At 40.1% G+C, this 22,244-nt stretch overlaps 1 protein-coding gene across 1 annotated transcript in view; it reads right to left on the reverse strand.

Moving 5' to 3' along the window:
• Window positions 1-64: 64 nt before the first annotated feature.
• Window positions 65-22,244, reverse strand: part of LOC133488626 (uncharacterized) — a 29,619-nt gene continuing 7,439 nt past the window's right edge. Inside the window, exons 5-14 of the mRNA XM_061796722.1 lie at window positions 20,095-20,145; window positions 19,448-19,556; window positions 12,975-13,522; window positions 11,274-11,477; window positions 10,837-10,998; window positions 4,818-4,972; window positions 3,549-3,791; window positions 1,690-1,861; window positions 1,283-1,324; window positions 65-902 (exon numbers count right to left, since the gene is read on the reverse strand). Of these exons, the coding sequence (XP_061652706.1) occupies window positions 801-902; window positions 1,283-1,324; window positions 1,690-1,861; window positions 3,549-3,791; window positions 4,818-4,972; window positions 10,837-10,998; window positions 11,274-11,477; window positions 12,975-13,522; window positions 19,448-19,556; window positions 20,095-20,145 (1,788 nt within the window). The 3' untranslated portion in view covers window positions 65-800. The remainder of the gene's footprint in view (window positions 903-1,282; window positions 1,325-1,689; window positions 1,862-3,548; window positions 3,792-4,817; window positions 4,973-10,836; window positions 10,999-11,273; window positions 11,478-12,974; window positions 13,523-19,447; window positions 19,557-20,094; window positions 20,146-22,244) is intronic.

The raw sequence follows: 22,244 nt of genomic DNA on the forward strand, positions 1-22,244 counted from the left end.
CGTCTAATTTCATGTACATGCTGCAAAAGAGGTCCCCAATTCAATTCCATGAAATAGCCAGTCATTAACGACAGTTTTTTTTATTTATTGTAACATATCATACAGTAGAAATCCACACACCCATGTTGAAATGCTTACTTTTTGTGATGTGAAAATGAGACCAAGATAAATCATTTAAAAGCTTTTTCCATCATTGTGAATTTTTTTTTCCCCAGAGAAGTCTCGGATAGAAAGCAAAAAGTAAAGTTAGAAAAAGCATACTAGAACATTTAACATTTATTTTTGCTTAAGGAACTTTTAAATGGTGGCAGGTGTGAGTTGACTCCCATTTACAATGAGTTTTAATGTGATTGATTACTTACAAACACAGCTACAGTATATTCCCAGTTAAAAGAGGGTGTGCACACTTGTGCAACTACATTATTTCAGTGTGTTTTTTATTCCCTTCTCCAAAAGTTTTTTTTTTCCCCAATTGCTCTTTACAGGTTATGGCACATTAATGATAAAAGTTTTGAAATTATTTAACTTGGCCTCATTTTGTACATTACAAGAACCTGGAATTTGAATAGGGGTGTGCAGACTTTTTATATGCAGTGATGTTCTTTCACAAAGGAATATGTTTTATTTCAGATTTTTTTCAGAGCAAAGTTCACAAGCTGTGCCAGTAACCTCAGTGCCACATGGTTAATGTAAACAAAGTGAGCAACATGTTTTATCCAGTTTTAAAGCATCAATGTTAACATGTGCAGTCCTGTCTGATTGCATCCTTGTTTCTTCAACTTTAGACTGATGGACATGTGCTAACAAAGACCTTGGTCAAAGTTTTTTACCAGGCGTTTGATGTGAAACAGTTTTTGCCGTAGTTCTTTGCTCTCCCTCTTTTTTCCCTGATAATCTGGTCCCTGAAAGAGAAACATTTTAAAACATTATTCATATGTTAAACATTTTTAACAAATGTTTGTCGACCAGCTGCGGAAAAATGGTGGTGTTTTTATTAGGTAATAATTTAACGAATATCAATGGCGGCCAATAAAAACGTTATCGCCGAGAAAGTACTGTACATTACACTGGAAGAAAAACAAAAGCAAACTTAATATTATCAAAGAATAACATACAGTATATTAAAATGAGATTTTTAAGATTACTATATACTAACCTCTAGCTAATTGCTATTGGCTGTAGCATTGGACAATAGAATGATTACGTTCTTGATCATGTGTTATGTCTTAAAATGTTGCCTATACTATAACTACCCATTATTTGCACATCTGTTTACACTCACCCTTTTAAGATCTTTCAGTCTGTTATATTCATCAACCACATCCTGAGAATAGAAACAATAATGTAATAAATATGCTTAACTGATCAGCATATTTTAATTGTTTTTTTTTCACACCACAACACCAAACTAAATTGTCACAAAAAGCATATATACACATTGAAATAATGATGATTTGTGCCACAAATTGACTTGGTGTGTTTAGTTGAACACAAAGCTAGTATTCTGTTTTATGAATGGCAACAGTTGGATACAGTTGCTAATTGTGCCTCCTGCCTGTCAGTATATGTCGCTGGCCTAGATAGACGAACAAAGATGTTTTATGTTAAATCGAAAGAATAATTACAAGTCCTAGGAATGGAATGGAATGACTACATTCCATAAGCAAACATTCTCCAATGAGAGGCTACCTGGTACTTCATGGAATCCTTGTCCAGTGAGTGGAGTTCTCGACTCAGCTTGTGAATCTGGTCACAGATGTCATCCATTTCTTCACACAGGCTCTTATAGCGAACCAGGGCGGAGTCGAAATCTCGCCTGTACTGCTGGCGCTGTTGGTCTGAAATGATCTCTGGGTACTGTCTGCACAGGGGAGAAAACATAATAAACGCTTTATATATTTCATATTTAAAGAATCTGCATGTGCAAGAGACAAACCAGACTCACTATTAGATTGGCTTTTCGTTACATAAATGAAATAATCATTAAACACATTCTTTACATGATTGGCATTCTTATTTTTGTTGCTTCCAGCAAGTAATTGAGGCCCCCTGTAAAATGTTTATAATTGCCTATATTTATGTGAATTTACCACAAAATATGATCCCAAAACCATGTAATATCATTTCAAACTCATCTTATAATATCCATCCATCCATTTTCTGTACAGCTTATCCTCACTAGAGTCGCGGGCATGCTGGAGCCTATCCCAGCTATCTTCGGCCGAGAGGCGGGGTAGACCATGAACTGGTTGCCAGCCAATTACAGGGCACCTATAAACAAACAACCATTCGCACACGCATTCACACCTACGGGCAATTTAGAGTCTTCAATCAACCTACCACGCATGATTTGAGATGTGGTAGGAAACCGGGGTACCCGGGGAGAACATGCAAACTCCACACAGGTGGGGCCGAATTTGAACCCTGGTCCTCAGAAATGTGAGGCACATTTGTGAATAGTGAACCTGGAATTTGCAGTGGATTACTGTCTAAAATTATATCATTATTGTCTTTGTTTTTATTTGGCGTGCCGTAAAGGGTGCTTAAGACACACAACTAGGCAGGAACATTAGCACTTGGGCTTGGCACCAAGATGCCTCAAGATGGTGGTGAGTACTTATCCATCCATCCATCCATTTTCTGAGCCGCTTCTCCTCACTAGGGTCGCGGGCGTGCTGGAGCCTATCCCAGCTGTCATCGGGCAGGAGGCGGGGTACACCCAGAACTGGTTGCCAGCCAATCGTAGGGCACATAGAAACAAACAACCATTCACACTCACAGTCATGCCTACGGGCAATTTAGAGTCTCCAATTAATGCATGTTTTTGGGATGTGGGAGGAAACCGGAGTGCCCGGAGAAAACCCACGCAGGCACGGGGAGAACATGCAAACTCCACACAGGCGGGGCCGGGGATTGAACCCGGGTCCTCAGAACTGTGAGGCTGACGCTCTAACCAGTCGGCCACCGTGCCGCGTGAGTACTTATATATTATAGTAATTATATTACTTTTGGCTGAGCACAAGCAAACAGTTCAGTTGTTTTAGTGAATAATGGAGGATAGGTTCCCACAAAACAACTTGATTACCAGTGAATTCACAAATGCCGAACCTCGAAGGGCTTTACTGTGTACTGAAATAATGATGATCTCGTCTCAATTTGTTTACAAAAATTACTTAGTCAATGTGAAATTCGGGCCTGTTGAGTTGAACACAAAGCTATTTTGTTGTATGAACGGCAACAAGTGGATTGTGGATAGTTAATTGTACCAACTGCCATCTAATAGAAGAGCATTCAATTGTTGTAGCTCTCACGACACGTCACTGGCATAGATAGATGAACAAAGATACATGGTTTGTAGTAAATAAATGCTTTTCAGATCAAGAGGTAAATTGGATTGTGAATCACTGTCATAGACCACTAAAGTAGGCAATCTGAGGTCACAATGACAACAGTTGTCATGCTCTTCTCGCCATTCCAATGTAGTAGCAAAATTACTACATTGACTGTTTTATTATGGTCCAGTAAGTAGCAAAGGAGGATGAAGTCACCTGAAGAGGTATCGGTCTCGGTTTTGGTCCAGCTCATCGGCAGTGTCTCCTCCAGTGTTGTAAGGTGTTTCATTTCGGCGCTCCACCGTCTCCCGAGCAGCACGATCTCCGTGGTTCCTCTGTTCCCTTAAGCCGGATTTCCTGCTGCTATCGGCTTCACCTGAGGAGCTGCTGCACAATGCAGGCCTGCTGTTCTGGTACAGAAGGTCAGCGTCTTGATGCTTGCTACTCTCCTTACAGAAGCTGGAAAAATACGCAATAAAGCAAATTTTGTCAATACACTGGCGCCTTGAGATACAAGTTTAATTCGTTCCTTGACTAAAACAGAATTTAAAATAATTATTTTCTCACACTACATCAATTGAAGTCCATTATGCTGATCCTTTTTAGTGTGCCCGCCTTGGCCACTTGGAGGCAGTATAAGATAGACAGACGGATATACTGTTCATAGGGATGTCTAACTTCTCTGTCAGATCATTAGTGCGCCACTAATATTAGTCGTTTTATGCAGAGAATAAGAGTACTGTTATAGCGTCTGTCAACGTGTGTTATCGCACCGTTTGTGTTCAAACCGTTCCTTCAAGGGCTGAAGCACCGCAACATAAATTATATTTAGCGTTAGCATTAAGCTAGCAGACTGAAAGGCTAAGGCTATGCGGTTGTCATTGCCACGCTATAAGTGCAGTCCTTTTACCATTTACCATACAGTGCTCTTACCTCAAGTCTGCACTCTCAAGTCAAAGCAAAAAGTTGGCCGAATGACGGCTGATATTTTAAAAACGAGTCACTCGTATCTCACAGCACCACTGAGCCAATAAACAGAATGAAAAAACAATTCTGATAACTTTATTGCAAGAATTATACTCCCTACTTAAAACTTCCTTTTGTGATAAAAAATTAAATGGATTACCATGGCAATTAATACATACTTAACATGTTGCGACCGCACATGTTGCAACTGCCACGAACCAACAGTGAATATGGTCGATGCTTATTATAGCTAACACCAACTCTTGTATTTTCAACTCTGAAGCCACACACTGTAATTTTAGAAATATTTATACACTTACTGTATGTTCAACTGTATGAAAACATGCAAACATGATGTAGACAAAAATATTGGGACAATTGGCCATACAGTGCACAGACATGATGAGAAAATGTGGAGAAAAGTGAAGCCTTGCGAATACTTTCTGGATGCACCAGGTATTAACAGAGCTTCACTTTTAAAAATGTTAGAGAAAAAAAATGAATACAATCAATTCTCACCTTTTGCTTTTCAAATTTTCCTGGCTGTGACTGAGGCCTGTATCATGGCAGTAGTAGGCCACACTGTTTCCCTCACGTAGGTCAGAAGCTCCTTTCTCTGATATAACAAATGTTGGTGCCCGCTGGGTGCTGCGTCCCTCTCCAACATGGTTTACCTAAACACAGCAAAGAGACATAAGCCAGAGGTGGCAAAAATATGAAGTAGAAGTCCAGATACTTGTGTAAAGTATAGGCACTCATTGAACTCCATCACTAAAAGTAATGAAAGAACAGAATCTGAAATGTACCAAAGTTAAAAAAAAAAAAAAAAAAAAAAAGCAAACGTGTGTCATCATTACATCATAGAACGTGAAACTGTGGATGTTGCATTTATGAGTTGGCACATCATATGTATCTGGCGCAACAAAATGCAGCACTAGATCTGTTGTAATCTGCTGTCATATGGTGTAATACATCTTTACTCTCTTTGACCAATATTTGGATGAAAGAGCAAAGAGGACGGTAAATGGGCAAAAAAAAAAGTGGCCGGTGAAATAGATCTCATGAACATCCACACAGGATAGAAGAAGATCATCCAGCTAGTGGAGATGATCTTATTGAGAGCTTTCTCTAGTTTGTCTAGTCACTGAGCCAATGTTCTAATCCACTTTGTAAGAATTAATGACACAAACAGACACATTAAATTAATACATTATAATAGGGGTTCTCCAATTTTTGAGGCAAAAAAAACAACAACAATGTTGCGATAACAAATATCGTTGAGCAAAGCAAAAGCTGTGATGCTATGAGAATAAAGTATTTTTTTTGAGAAAAAAAGATCAAAATCCTTTCAAGAATAATAATCTTATGAGAATTTAGTTATATTTTTCCAACAAAGTCATATGATATTAAATTCAAAGTTTAATGAGGGGAGGAAGTAATTTTAGCAAGTGAATTTCCAAAACAAAAACACTAACTTTGCCTTTAATAGGGTATATGCGCAATCAACCTCCGGATTCGGCAAAACAGGTGAAAGAACTTCCTTCTGGCACGGGTAAATGGTGGAACCCTATAGCAGGAGACCAGGAAAAAGCCCCCGTAGGAAATAGTCTACAATGTCTTTTGCTTTACAAAAGATGTCTTCAAGAACAACCAAAGATGACAATATACCATGTTTAGGCTTTGTTCATGTTTACATATACCATAGCAGCCATCCATCCATTTTCCGTACCGCTTATCCTCACTCACGTGCTGGAGCCTATCCCAGCTAACTCCGGGCGAGAGGCGGGGTACACCCTGAACTGGTCGCCAGCCAATCACAGGGCACATTCGCACTCACTAAATAAATGATATACATGTGTTTAACTTTTGTCTGAATATACCAGTCATAAATAAAACGCAATTTTATCAAATTCAGCTTCAAACCATCACACCATCAACCCGTAGTTACAGTCCCCTCCAAAAGTATTGGAACACCAAGATCAATTCCTATTTTTTTGTTGTATACTGAAGGCATTTGGGTTTCAGATTAAAAGATGAATATGACACAAGTTCAGAATTGCAGCTTTTATTTCATGGTGTTTACATCTAGATGTGTTAAACAACTCAGGACAGAATACCTTTTGTTTGAAGCCACCCACTTTTCAAGTGAGCAAATGCATTGGAACATGTGATTGGTGGGTATTTCTATTTGCTCAGGTCTTGCCTTTTAGATTGATTGCTTAAACATTAAATAGTGCTTGTTTTTGGCTTTGGGTTTCACCTGCGAAAATTGCATTTGCTGTTAAGCAAACTTAAAGACCACAGAGCTGTCTATGGGGTAAAAGCAAACCATTTTGAAGCTGAAAGAAGAGGGAAAATCAATCAGAGCTATTGCCCAAACATTGGGCATAGCCTATACAACAATTTGGAATGTCCTGAAAAAGAAAGAAACTACTCGTGTACTGAGCAACAGACATCGAACAGGTCGGCCAAGGGTAGCAACAGCAGTTGATGACAGAAACATTGTGAGAGCTGTAAAGAAACACCCAAAGACAACAGTCAGTGACATCACTGCCAACCTCCACAGGGCAGGGGTGAAGGTATCTCAATCCACTGTTCGAAGAAGTCTTGGAGAGAAGAAATATACAGGCCGTATCACAAAATGCAAATCACTCATCAGCAAAAAGAATCAGAAGGCCAGATTGGATTATGCAAAGAAGTACAGAGATGAGCCACAAAGGTTTTGGAGCAAAGTTTTATGGACTGATGAGGTCAAGATTAACCTCTACCAAAGTGATGGAAAGGCCAAAGTATGGAGAAAGAGGATCTGCTTACCATCCATAACACACAAGCTCATCTGTGAAGCATGGTGGAGGTCATGTCATGGGCTTGCATAGCTGCTTCTGGAACGGGCTCACTAGTCTTTATTGATGACGTAACTCATGACGATAGCAGAAGAAAGAATTTTACAAAACCATTTTGTCTGGCAATTTACAGAAAATGCATCGAAACTAATCGGGAGAAACTTCCTCACGCAATAAGACAATGACCCAAAACACACTGCCAACACAACAAAGGACTTCATCAGGGGGAAAAAGTGAAAGATCTTAGACTGGCCAAGTCAATCACCAGACCTTAACTCGATAGAGGATTCAACGATTTTTGGGGGTATCTATCATCCAGTAATTTGCTGAAAAACTCACTTATTTGCTGTTTTTGTGCTAAAGCAATACAAATACAGGGGTGCCTTGAGCGACAAGCTAAATTTGTTCCATGACCACGCTCGTATCTCAAAACACTCATATCAAATCAGCTTTTCCGTACTGTAATAAATGGGAATGCAATTAATCTGTTAAAAAAAAAAACATGCCTATTTGTCCTTGAAAAAAGTAGGACTTAACATTATTTATATAATGATACACATTTTGTTTAAAAAACAAACAAACAAAAAAAAACTATTCATGATGTCATTGATGGGATAGTGGTACACTGGCCTGACTTTGGTGCGGGCAGCGTGGGTTCAGTTACCACTCGGTGACGGTGTGAATGTGAGTGCGAATGGTTGTCCGTGTCTATATGTGCCCTGTGAATGACTGCCGACCAGTTTAGGGTGTTTCGCCTGAAGTCCGCTAGGATAGGCTCCAGTGCCCCATGACCCTAACTAGGATAAGTGGTGTTGAGAATGGATGAATGGAACTAGGTATTCATGCAGGGATGTCATATTTTTCAGTCATACTGTATTAAAGCTTTTAATTGGTCAAAACCTTAGGTGGGGAGGTGTAATTGGTTTATTGTGTCTGTTTTATTGGTGCGCTGATCCCTATATGTAGGTGTGCACTTTTTTAAGTGATATGACCATAATGGGCGGCGCCACGATGGCCGACTAGTTAGAAAATCTGCCTCACGGTTCTGAGGACCTGGGATCAAATCTGGCCTCACCTGTGTGGAGTTTGCATGTTCTCCCCGTACTTGCGTGGGTGTACTCCGGTTTCCTCCCACATCCCAAAAACATGCATAGTAGGTTAATTGAAGACTCTAAATTGCCCATAGGTGTGAATGTGAGTGTGAATGGTTGTTTGTTTCTATGTGCCCTGCGATTGGCTGGCAACCAGTTCAGGGTGTACCCCGCCTCTCGCCCGAAGACAGCTGGGATAGGCTGCAGCACGCCTGTGACCTTTGTGAGGATAAGCGGTACAGAAAATGGATGAATGGATGGATATTTCCAATCCAATTAATTGCTTACATATTAACCTGATAGGATAATTTTCAGTTAGTTGGTAATGTAAAACATAATTATATAATATAACAATTACATTTATATTATATGATATAGTGTTGTATGTTGTGACTTGTACAGTATTTCACATTTGATCATATATTATACAGTTCTCGCATTCTTATACTACAAGGAGGCATAACTTCTAGGATGCTTTGTGTAGCCGCCCAGGCTGAATCATTTACATCACCACTCTTTGGGGATTCATACAGCAGCACAGTGGCAACCCGACCCTTTTATACATTATACATGTATGCCCATACATTAAATATGCCTCCCTGCAAGGCAAAGCATTCTCACTGTGGTACACAAATTGCCCAGCATGTGGACCGCTTTCAAATGAAGCCGCCTCACAATCACTGGGAGAATGTAGGCCAAGGCAGTTTGGATAAACTAATTGTGTTCCGTCTCTCCTCATAATGAGTCATACCGGAGAGGATACATTCCTGCTACACTGCTGAAGGCCACAAGAGGCCCCTGCTAGGATGTACAAACAGTGTAGCAGTGACAGGGCTCTGCAGCTGCATGCTAGATGGTAAAGCAATCAAAGTGAATTTTACATTTTTACTTTATTCATATAGGAGATATGAGTTTTCAAGATATGATCTGTTGTTCATCCAATTATTTGCTTTGACTTGAGAGCAAAAACTTGAGATTTGAGTGGTGTATGGTGGGCACTGTGATCGCACTGTCACAACAAGCAGCAGTTTGGCAGATTGTGGAAAAAAAAAAAAACAAATTAAAAATTCTGCGATTGGTTGGCAACCAGTTCAGTGTGTACCCCGCCTCCTGGCCGATGATGGCTAGGATAGGCTCCAGCACGTCCGCGACCCCAGTGAGGAGAAGCGGCTCAGAAAATGGATGGATGGATGGATGGATAATTAAATTTAAAAAAAGAGGCTTCAAGGTGCTTAGGCCACTCCAAAGTAGTTTACTGGCAAACTAAACATAAAACAAACATCCATCCATCCATTTTCTGTACCGCATATTATCCTCACTAGGGTCGTGGGCGGGCTGGAGCCTATCCCAGCTATCTTCAGGCAAGAGGCAGGGTAAGAGAATTACATGTTGTATATATTTAAAACAACCACATAGCTTCGCCTTAGGAAAGTCTGCTTAACTTAATTCTAACAAACAATGCAAAACGCAATAGACAGGTTAAAGAATTGCATCGGTGTCATGGTGCTTCAACGCTTTAAGCAACGGATATTTGAACACCAATGGTAGAGCAACACATATAGACTGATAATATGACAATACTCACAAGCATATGTTCTTGGTCCTCTGCGAAGAATGACTTATATTATTGCAGCTTACTTAGGAGCTGATATGTCTCCATGTACAGTATATTTGTATGTTTGTATTACACTGACCCCAGGTGGCCAAGGCACCCACATTAAAAGGATCAGCACATTGTCCATTGAATTGAAGCAAAAAAAAAGTGATAAAAACGTCATTATTAATTATTAATTTAATTTCTTTACATTCTATTTAATTACGTCAATATATGTTCAGTGCAATATTTAGAGTGTTTTTTTAATTATTAGCAACTTTGTTAAAGTGAGGTGAGAAGAAGTGGCAGCCATTGAGACATCTTCATCTGAGACACCCGGTACTTTGGTAGGTACTGCTGTTTTGGTTGGCAACAAAGATCTGCTGGGCTAAAAAATGTGTGTCAATGCTCGATAGTAAGTATAACAAATCTCAGAAAAAATATATATGTCCTGAGTTCTCATTTAGATTCTAATTAAAGCAGTTATTTTATAGTCAGTCCAAGCCAGTAATGATCCTGTGTAGTTCAGGACGGACACATCTGTTCAACCAACTTTAAAGAATAAAATAATCTTATAACTTCTTTATTGTCATGACAGATACTACAATATGTGCTGTTATTGCAGCTATCACTAGTTAATGATCAGACAGAGTGAAACCTGGGTGTGCCGTAGATAAAGACATCGCTATCTCTAAGTCCACAGCAACTTGTATGACTATGCAAGACTTGGTTGTCAGTGGTCAGTTTTCAGAAAAATTTATTGTGATTATGCATCTGCGCATGATGGCCTTAACATTTTCTTTCTTTGACTAGAAACCTACAAACACACCCAGATGCTATCCAAATAAATGAGCCTTTTTAAAAATATTAACCAATCCATTTTCAAGCTTGAGCCTATCCCAGCTGATTTTGGACGACAGATGAACTTCAACCTGGCCTGGTCAATCATTTTTGTATGGAATCACAAAAAAAAAAAAAAAAAAAAAAAAAAAAAACAACCAATTACTCACCCAGTCTTGAACATTCTGCCCCTCTGAATGCCTGACCAGTGGCTCGTCCCAGTAAATGTTAGCTTTGCCATGGCGCCAAATTTTGCTACGAGTCTTCCAGGAGTAGTAAGCAGCCAATGACAGGGCCAACACCACCATCAGACTCAAAGCTAATGCTACGGCCTGAGAAAAGAGCATTTAATGAAATTAAATTGAGACCTTTCCTGTTGTCATGTACATGCATACACAAAATTTGACTGATACACTGAAGCAGTGGGCAAAACACATGACCGTAATTCACTATAAGTTCAACTTTTACATCTGCTCATGCACTCTCTGCTGTTACCCTTGCTAGTGGTGGTGAAAGGAACCTTCGACACTTTGACCACAGCCACATTCTTAACCACTTATTCATGACTAAATGATCATTGCAAGTTTTTAGGAATTGTCTTATTGACCTCCTCTGGGTCCATGAAGCAATAGTGGTACAGGTACTGGTTGTACATAGGGAACCCCCCAGGAAAACCAGCTCCTATGCTGCCGCTAAGGCTGGGCCTGTCCGGAATGTTCTGGCACATCATCAGGACTGGATTGTACATCATGCTCTGTGAGCTCTGAGACATTGGGTTGACCCCAATCACAAAAATGATGTCAATAATGCCCTGCAATAAAAAAAAAAAAGTCACAGTCAATGCTTTGGCCTCAGAGGACCAGAACTGCAACTTAACTGATTTATTTGCTGATTGGCCCTTGCTGATTTGTTCACAATTAAAGCTGGAATTTTCGGTTTTCAGAAAACTAAGGACACATGTTCAAATCCGGCCTCGCCTGTGTGGATGCCTGTTTGCATGCTCTCTCCGTACCTGCGTGGGATTTCTCTGGATACTCCGGTTTCCTCCCACATCCCAAAAACATGCATGGTAGGTTCACTGAAGACTCTAAATTGCCTGTGGGTGTGAATGGTTGTTTGTCTATATGTGCCCTACAAATGGCTGGCGACCAGTTCAGGGTATACCCCGCCTCTCGCCAAGAGGCAGCTGAGATAGGTGCCAGCACGCCCGCCACCCTAGTGAGCAAAATGGATGTTGTACTGGATGGATGACCTGACAGCAGAATATTATTATCATGATCTTTTGAAAAATCATCCCTCTCTCGCCCCATCTAATGCCTCCAATTTAATTTTAATTATTATTTTACAACTGGGCACGGCGGGACAAGAATAGCCAATCAGGGGGCGTAGAGACAGGAGGCATGACTGAAGAGATGTCAGTCATTTGCTCACGTGCACCACATGCTCCCGAGCCTCGCACAAAAGGAGTCTATACTGTCGTTTCTTAGTTCTGGTTAGCAACAAAAGTTAGAAAGAAGGAATTGGACAGCTTGGGACGGAAGATGAAATGAGGCTAGAGTCAAATCTTGCAAGCATTTTGAAAACTTGCATACCCTTAATGAATAAAATAATAATTTCAAAACTGCATATGAATAACGGGCTCTCCTGCATGTTTGGGTACAAGACATTAATTAGTAAATTAGCTGTTGACACAAAATGAATATTATCAAACATTTATTGAGCACCAATATGTGCCCCCCGTGCTGACGCTGACATTGGAGGCAGGCTTCTTTTGACTATGCCGGGGCCACAAACATGCTCCAAAGGTCCCTAACGTCCACATTTCATCTGTAGAAAGCCTTGAAATAAGCTGGGAAACATGAGGGACCCGGACATTCGTGGTAAACTGTGGGCTGAACCATAGTCCATCTTTGAGCCTCCGGGACTCAACAGCCCTGTCCCTCCACGGCTCATCACGAATGCCTTGATAGACCATCAGAAAACTTAGCAACACTTGAATAAAGAGAAATAAAATTGAAAAAATCCCACAGCGCAATACATTTCAAGAAAACGGGGTTGGCGTGACTGCAGGGAACATAGTTAAAACTTTGCCTTAGGTTCATTTTAAGACTAAATTTTCTATAGGTGTGAATGTGAGTGTTAATGGTTGTTTGTCTTTATGTGCCCTGCAATTTGCTGGTGACCGTTCCAAGGTGTACCCCCCTCTCGCCCAAAGCTTAGCTTCGGCTTATTTTGGGCTCCAACTCACCTGCAACCCAAAAGACGATAAGCAGTATAGAAAATGGATGTATGCATACACATGCCTCACCTGAAGGACAGCTAAGATGGTGTCACAGATGAACACAGTGAGGTAGAAGCTAGATCCTCTTATGGCCCGTGACCGGGAAAAACTCCCCACCAGGAACCCCAGTGAAACCAAGAAGTTGATGGCAGCCATGGAGATCATTGCGGCCTTGGCGGACTGCGGGGTCATGTAGGAGCTACTGTATCCATAGCTGCCTCCATAGTAGCCTTGGCCCGCACCTGGAACACTCCCTGCGCCGCCAACAACACTGTAGCCAAATCCATTTATGTCCCACACCAATGTTGATGCCACACAGGCAAAGATGAGGAAACACATGAGCACTGTGGCTCCCTGGAAGGTTTTGACAAAACCAGGGGGTGAAAACCATCGGTAGAAGTGTTGAGGCGTCTCCTCCACGTATTGGGACTCTGCGAGGGGTTTGGAGGTGTAGCTGACATAATTGCTGTAGGGGGAGTGCCTGCTTCTTTCGGGATTCAAGCTGTGGGAGGTGGCGCTGTAGGGCGGGCTGTACAGAGGGCAGCTGTCATAGTGCCGAGGTTCATACATGGTTTAGTACCACGATTACTTAAAGTTTTTTCCTGGATAAAAGGATAAAGGATAAAAAAAAATAATAGTTTATTTGAGGCATCTTTCCATATTTGGTAATGCAGTTTAAAAAGTCTTCACACTGGACACTGATAAATTTGCACTCTTTAAGCAGGGTTAACCAACCTTTTTGAAACAGAAGTATTTCTTGGGTACTGATTAACCAGTTTGATACAAACTTCGAATATGGAAATACAAAGTCTGTACTTTTTTATTTTTACTTAAGTACAGGATTTTATTACTTTTACCATATATATATATATTTTTTTAAATCAAGCATCTGTATTTTTACTTCAGTACAGAGAATGAGTACTTTTGCCACTTTTTGGTGGTTTTGGTTTCAACTCAGTGAGGTTGAGGATGAAGTGATTGACTGGTGATCAGTCCATAGTGTAGTCCACCTTTTGCCCCAAGGAAGCTGGGATAGCATCTAGCTCTCCACAAGAGTAAAATCTAGCTTAGCATGGGTACAAAACGTGCAATTTGAAAAATTGTAAAGGTCCCATATTTTGGCTTTTAGACATCTGTAGAGTGACTCGCTCAGGACTTAGTATAAATGTGTCAATTTCATGAAAAAAATAATAAAAAAAACACCTTGGTTTTGTCATACGTGTGTCCACAAAAGGCCCCTCTGACAGCTACGTACTTCTGTTTGACCCAGTTTTGTATCCGCTTTGTCCATATTTTGCTAAGATTGCCCCCTTTCCTCTGATTGGTTGCCTCCGTGCAGAAGACCCACTTGTAAGAGCACAAGTTTGTTATGTTGGCAGCGCTGGCTCGGGAGTGTAGAGGTAGGCGGAGATCTTAGATAAGCCTGAGAAATTCGAATGACCTGATTTTAATTTATATTTCACTTTTATCGAGGCACCATAGAGACAATATTACATCCCAAATACTAGAAAAAGTTGGTTTGGTAAAACATGGCACCCTTAATGTTGTATTTCTGCACTTCACTACTCTTAGGTGTCACTGACCATTCATCTCTCCTGTGGAACTCAAACCAACAAGCTTTAATAATTCAGACTGAAGACAACTGAGAGGCAAGGGCGGCCATGTGTGGTGTCAACTGTGAGGAGAACCAACTTGTGTTCCTTCCTACCGTTTGTTACTGTTGTGTGTACCTGCCTAGTGCATGGAAAAGCAGCAAGCAACTCAGTAAGCTTGGAGAGGTTTGATTGTTGATCAATAGCAGGAATGGCAATCTCTCACCACCTCATGACTGGATTTGAATAAAATTGAGACCCTATAATGCGATTTGATTGTGGATATTAACGATGCATCTTAGATCAATGCACAATTTTTTGAATATGAATTAAATTTCAAGTGACTGCAATTTCAAGTTGTCCCCTGTCTATTTGTGGTTAACTATTCACAATTGAATAATTTGCTTTTTTTCTGTGGCACCTATTCACTGAAAAACTCACCTATTTGGATATTTTTGTGCTCTTTCTATAGCACCCCAAGATGCCACCAAATCCCTGGCTAATAGGAAAATAGTACTTAGTGTCAAGGAAGTATGTTGAAGTGATACATCTATATGTCATGGAGGAGCTAAGCTTAGTCAGCGTTCCTAGTGAAAGCTGGGAGAGTCTTTGCCGCATGTACTTGTAAACGCGCACTTCAGGTACATTTTTTTAAAACTAAATAAGCCATTTACTTTTGAGGGTAATTCTGTAAAATGCGTTTGAAATGATAAAGTGTTTTAAGATTATAATTAGTTGTATATTTAACTGTAAACCATTGATTTTTTTTCATTTTTTCCCCCCTAATTGTCATTTGCTTGCGTTGTTTTAGCCATTTATTTCTAGAGTGCTTCTAAAAGGTTGGCAAAGACACTGTGCAGGTTAAAAACAGAGTAAAAACTCTGTTGGGGGTTTAGTGAATTTCTCCCACCAATAACAAATTCCTTCCATTATTCACCTTTTATAGATTAAATTTAAATGGAAATTATTTGTCTGTGAGTAAAAGAGGTGCTTCTTTTAATAAGAGGCTGAATTTAAAACAAATTCCACAATATTATATATATTAAATATTATATTGAAAGGCACTTGCTTTTGTTTAATATTATTAAACTATGTTATATATTGTAAACAATGGCTCAATATTAGGTATACTTGCACAATATTCATCCACTACAAGACCTGTGGAGATTTTATGTTTAGTTTTGATAGACACTATCAGAGTGGTAGTAATTCAACAATATGATTACTGTTGTTTTGTATGATTGATATTGAGGTTTGCGGTTAACGCCTGTCTTTCAAAAACCAATGAAGTGGTACAAAAACACCTTTAAGCTACGCTCACATTAAACCTGTAAACACAGCAAAGCAACTTACCCGAACGTTCAATTTGAGCCCCGTCCAGTTTTAGCGTGACCCTTGAGTTTACGCTAAATCCACGGCACGCGCGGAGACCTTCTTTCAGCCTCTTTTGTCATAATTCGACAGAAGAAAAACACCAGGGAAGAAACAACACAGTGGACTTTCTTCTTGTCACGGCCGTGGAGCCGCCGTTCCTCTGCTCCGCGTCTCAGCGAGGTGAGGACGCCCGATCGACCAAAAGTGAGCCCACGGCCCAACCCACGTCGACGAACACGTGGAAAGTTTGCTCCGGAAATTGATGCACTTTCATGGGGGGGGGGGGAAATTACATCCATCCATCCATCCATTTTCCGAGCCGCTTTTCCTCACTAGGGTCACGGGCGTGCTGGAGCCTATCCCAGCTATCATCGGGCAGGAGGCGGGGTACACCCCGAACTGGTTGCCAGCCAATCGCAGGGCACATTCAAACAAACAACCATTCGCACTCACATTCACACCTACGGGCAATTTAGAGTTGTCAATTAACCTACCATGCATGTTTTTGGGATGTGGGAGGAAACTGGAGTGCCCACAGAAAACCCACGCAGGCATGGGGAGAACATGCAAACTCCACACAGGCGGGGCCGGGGATTGAACCCGGGTCCTCAGAACTGTGAGGCAAACGCTCTAACCAGTCATACACCGTGCCGCCAAAAATTATTTTAATAATAATAATAATAATAATATTTTGTGAAATTGGAGAAGGAGTGGGCAAATATTTGTGTTCAAGGGCCACATTTGTTTTTGCTAATCAAAAAGGACGGGTCAGCTCATTTGTAGATGAGGTAAAAAAGATATGATGTAAAATATGTAATATCCATCCATCCATTTTCTACCGCTTATCGGAGATCGGGTCGTGGGGGCAGTAGCTTTAGCAGGGACGCCCAGACTTCCCTCTCCCCAGCCACTGCATCCAGCTCTTCTGGGGGAATCCAGAGGCGTTCCCAGGCTAGCCGAGAGACGTAGTCTCTCCAGCGTCTCCTGGGTCATCCCCGGGGTCTCCTCCTGGTGGGACGTGCCCGGTGCACCTCAGCAGGGAGGCGTCCGGGAGGGATCTGAATCAGAATCCCTGTCGTCAGAACTGTGAGACAGACGTTCTAACCAGTAACTCACCGTGCCGCCAATTATGTAATAAATGAATTTGAAAAAAGCTTGAATAAATACATTTTAACCAAACATTTTAAGAAAAATTGGCTAAATGAACAATTTTTAAAATGTAATTTCGTTGATTGAATTCAAAAAGTAAAATGTCTGTATTATATGAATTCACTACACTTCATTTATTGATATATTTCATGAATTTGCAATGCTTATAGCGAAATTCACCATCTTAAGCAAATAGAATAAATGTAACAGAGCATTCAAAAATATTTCTAATCTAGAAACTAGATAGGAGGTGGCATGGCCTTCTGAAAATTATTTAATAACAATAATAATAATAATTTTATTATATAGCACTTTTAAAAACACAAAGGGCTTTGACTATTAAAACACCATCCATCTATCCATTATCTGAGCCGACAAGGGTCGCGGGAGCACTGGAGCCTATCCCAGCTAACATCGGGTAGGAGGCGGGGTACACCCTGAACTGGTTCCCAGCCAATCGCAGGGCACATACAAACAAACAACCATTCGCACTCACAGTCACACCTACGGGCAATTTAGAGTCTTCAATTAACCTACCATGCATGTTTTTGGGATGTGGGATTAAACCGGAGTGCCCGGAGAAAACCCACACAGGCACGGGGAGAACATGCAAACTCCACACAGGCGGGGCCGGGGATTGAATCCAGGTCTTCAGAACTGTGAGGTAGACGCTCTAACCAGTCATCCACCGTTCCACCCTACCAGTACATCCCAGCTGACTTCACCCTGAACTGGTCGCCAGTTAGTCGCAGGGCACATATAGAAACAGACAACCGTTCGCACCCACATTCACACCGTCACTGAGTGTGAACTGTGAATCCACGCTGCCCACACCAAAGTCAAGCGAGTGTACCACTACACCATCAGTGACCCTACTAGAACACAATACATAAAAACACAGTAGGATACCAACATAATGATAATAAAAACAGACAACAAAAGAGAAGCCTCAGGCAAAGTGAGGGGCCAACAAATCCAACTGAGACCAAGAGGGTTGATGTGGGATGATAAAAATAGTTTGGTATATGAAATATATTTTAAAACAAACAAAGTCCCAAATATAAAATGAAGTCCAATAATAAAAAAAAGAATAAAATAGATCAATAAGTAAATAAATAACATCAATAGATACAAATAACTACAAGGGGGAAGCCAGTCTGTAAACATGTTTTAAGAAGTTGTTTTAAGAAGTATTTCATAATATTTATGAATGATACACATTTTTCAATTTAACTACTGAAATAAATGAACATGAATATTCAAATTTGTTGAGATGCACCTGGATACTGTACAGTAAGTATAGGAACCATATAGGTGATGCAGTAAACCAACACTTTCTGTTCTGTTGTGGCATTGTAAAAGTAGCATCAGGTCCTTTACAATCTGAATATAGTTATGTATTGACTGTCCTTCTGTTTATCTGCAGTATAAAAAGCCCAAATGACCAGAAAAGCAGGTGCTGGATGAAATTGTGGATATAATGATGTACTACTGTACAGTATACTGTACCTATTGAAGTCGGGCAGCACGGTGTGTAAGCGGTTAGCACATCTGCCTCAACGTCTGCGGTTGTGGGTTCAAATCACTGCTCGGCCTTCCTGTGTTTAGTTTGCATGTTCTCCCCGTCTTCCTCCCACATCCTAAAAACATGCATACAGGTTAAGTGTACTCTAACTTGTCCATAGGTGTGAATGTGAGTGTGAGTTTCTCCACATGAACCCTGCAATTGGCTGACGAGCAGTCAAGGGTGTACTCTGCCTCTTGCCCTAAGTCAGATAGGATCCAACTCACCGGTGACCCTAATGAGGACAAGCAGTACATAAAATGGGTGGATGGATGTGTTAAAGTCAACAGAATCAACAGAAGTGAGGCAGTTTATACTTGAAGAGGCAAATTCCATTAAAAAAAAAAATAAAAATCATCTATTACTATATTTCTACATGCAATTCATTTTTGTGCCACGTGCGTGAAAGGTTCAATCATTGAGACTTAAGACAATAGATTTATTTCACTTAAAAATTAACATAGCTTGTTGTTTTCAGTTTACAGTAAAGTACAGGTGTTTCGTTTCATTGAAATAATAATTACAGTAATGAAAAAAAAAACAACAACACACAAGAAAAGATACTGGTCACTGATTGTAAAGGCCGATAGTGGCAGGACAATAAAACATAACAGAATTGTAGAAAAACAAATCAAGATACTGTACACAAATAAAAATAAATTAGGAAGCCATCACATTAACATATTATTGTGTGTTCACAATAATATAATACAATAACATGCCGTTGGAAAAACTTCACTCCAGGGAGGATGACCCACAATAAGAAAATAATGTCATATAATAAGAATTTAACATTCATATAAAATAAAAGTCACGCTATTTGTTAAATTTGGATGTATCCTGGTCAAAAACACGGATTCTGTTTTTTACGTGGCTCAGTTTGGCTTTCAAGTAGTCACAACGTTGCTTTTTCTCCAAAAAAGCAGGATCCTGTAACAGAAGAAGAAGAAGCTACAATCATTGTTGATCAAATTCTCTCCTGCCAGATCCAGTTGTAATGTAATGTCAGTAAGAAATTCCACAGCAGAATCATTGACTCTTTGCATGACGGTATTGTGCTATAGTAGTATTTGTGAGATAATGTTTGAATGAGGCGGCACGGTGAACGACTGGTGAGCACATCTGCCTCAGTGTTCTGAGAACCGAGGTTCAAATCGCCTGTGAGGAGTTTCCATGTTCTCCCCGTGCCTGTGTGGGTTTTCTCCGGGTACTCCGGTTTCCTCGCACATCCCAAAAACATGTGTGGTAGGTTGATTGAAGACTAAATGTGAATGTGACGACAAATTGTTGTTTGTTTCTATGTGCCCTGCCATTGGCTGGCGACCAGTTCAGGGTGTAGCTCGCCTCCTGCCCGAAGATAGCTGGGATAGTCTCCAGCACGCCCGTGATGCTTGTGAGGATAAGCGGTACAGAAAATGGATGGATGGATGTTTGAATTAGCTGTTTTCTCTATGAGAGGATCACTTACGCTCTTTTTCTGCTCATACTGCTTCAAGATGTTTTTAATCCTGTCTCGGTCCTGGGAAAAAAAACAACAACAAATGGTTGAAAAGTTTCATTAAGTACAGTACACACAACATTGGGTACATAGGCACATAAGAGCAGATACAAAAGTTGTATCAAAAGTAAGTGAAAACATTCTCAGGTATTATTATAACAATATGCTTTGCACATACTGAGAGGTATTTTTAATTTGGCCACTTTTATAAACATGCAAGTGTGCCAAACACATATTCATTTGGCACAGTGTTGGGAAGTAAGGAAGCACAAATATTTTACTGTTCTCAAGTAGATTTTTTCTGTGCTTAAATTTCTGATGACTTTTTACTTTTAATTCCTCCATTTGAAAACATGTCTGTATTTTCTATTCCTTACTTTGTCAAAATAAACTTTTTTTTAAAGTGGCACTAAGCAGAAATCCGTGTTTTGTTTCTAAATACGTTAAATATGTGTGAAGATAAGTGCTGAAAACATATGCAAAGACATAACAATATAGTGCTGAATTGTTGAGATATAGCTTAAGCATCCTTTTCACCGTTTGCATGTTCCTGTTTTTCTGGGCGTGGCTAAAACAATGCCCTGTGACATCACGGGGCTGGGGCGTATACTTTCTAGTGCCAGTTCCCTCCCCCCACTATATAAGGACAAAGTGACGTCGTTTCGTTTGGCTATGCTGCTCAGTTGAGTGTTAGCTGTGCTTAGGTTCCATAACAAGGCCCATTTCCTCCTCCAGCGTGCAGTTAGCAAGCTAACTATGGCTAGAACCCGAAAATGCATCTTCGCTGAATCTTATCTAGAGATGGTAAATTTTAAGGTTTTTTTTTCCAGAAGCTATAATCATGAAAATTATACATATTTAAAACAAGGGTTAGGTTCACTCTGAGTATGTGTAGTGCATCTCTGTAATAGTTTCACGTTTTTAATTGAACTACCTAACTAAATTAAGCTTTTGACACTATTCTAATTTTTTGAGCTGTACTTGTATACAAAAATGAGACCAAGATAAATCACTCCAAAACGGTTTCCACCCTTAATGTGACATATAACGAGTACAACGCAATTGAATTTGTAAAAAAAAAAAAACAACCAAAAAAAAACCAACCAAAAAAAAACCAACAATCTTTTTGAGAAGGTAAGTAAAAATAAACAACTTAGATAACATGGTTGCACAAGGGAGCATACCTTCTTCGAACTGGGATGTGGCTGTGTTCAGAATTAACCAATCACATTCAAACTCATGTTAAATGAGAGTCAACTTGCCACCATTTAAATGGCATGTGATTAACCCTAAATACATTTAGGATGTAGTGGTCTTTTCCTGACATAATTTTTGCCTGGTAGCAGAAGTCCAAATGTTTTATGCTAAAACAGACTGCTATTTGGAACCATTCATAATTCCTCCACCTTGTCTAAGGCCCCAGCTACAGCTGAAGAAAAACAGCCCAACAGCATAATGCTGCCACCACCATGCTTCACTGAAGGTGTATGTTGTTATTTTGAAGATGAGCGATGTTGTGTTTGCGCCAAACATACATTTTGGAATTACTGTAATGCCATTAGGTTCAACCTTGGTTTCATCGGACCAAAAAATGTTCTCACGTTTGGAAGATTTTGTGTTTAACATGATTTCGAATGTGATTGGTTATTTCTGAACACAGTCACATCCTACTTATAAGAGTGTGTGCACAGCTGAGCAACCACATTATCTCAGTTGTTTATGTTTACTTCTCTCAAAGAGGGTTGTTCAGGTTATAGGTCACAAGAATGGTGGAAAAAAGTTTTGAAATGATTTATCTTGAACTCATTGTTTGACCTTACAAAAACCTGGCATTTGAACAGCAGTGTGTAGACGTTTTACAACCCCAATTCCAATGAAGTTGGGATGTTTCAAAAAAGCTGGCACAGGGTCATGTTTACCACTGTTTTACATCACCTTTTCTTTTAACAACATTCAATAAACGTTTGGGATCGGAGGACACTAATTATTGAAGCTTTGTCAGTGGAATTCTTTCCCATTCTTGCTTGATGTACAGCTTCAGCTGTTCAACAGTCCGGGGTCTCTGTTGTGGTATTTTACGCTTCATAATGCGTCACGCATTTTCAATGGGAGACAGGTCT

The sequence above is a fragment of the Phyllopteryx taeniolatus genome, chromosome 14, assembly GCF_024500385.1.
Source record: "Phyllopteryx taeniolatus isolate TA_2022b chromosome 14, UOR_Ptae_1.2, whole genome shotgun sequence".
NCBI lineage: Eukaryota > Metazoa > Chordata > Actinopteri > Syngnathiformes > Syngnathidae > Phyllopteryx > Phyllopteryx taeniolatus.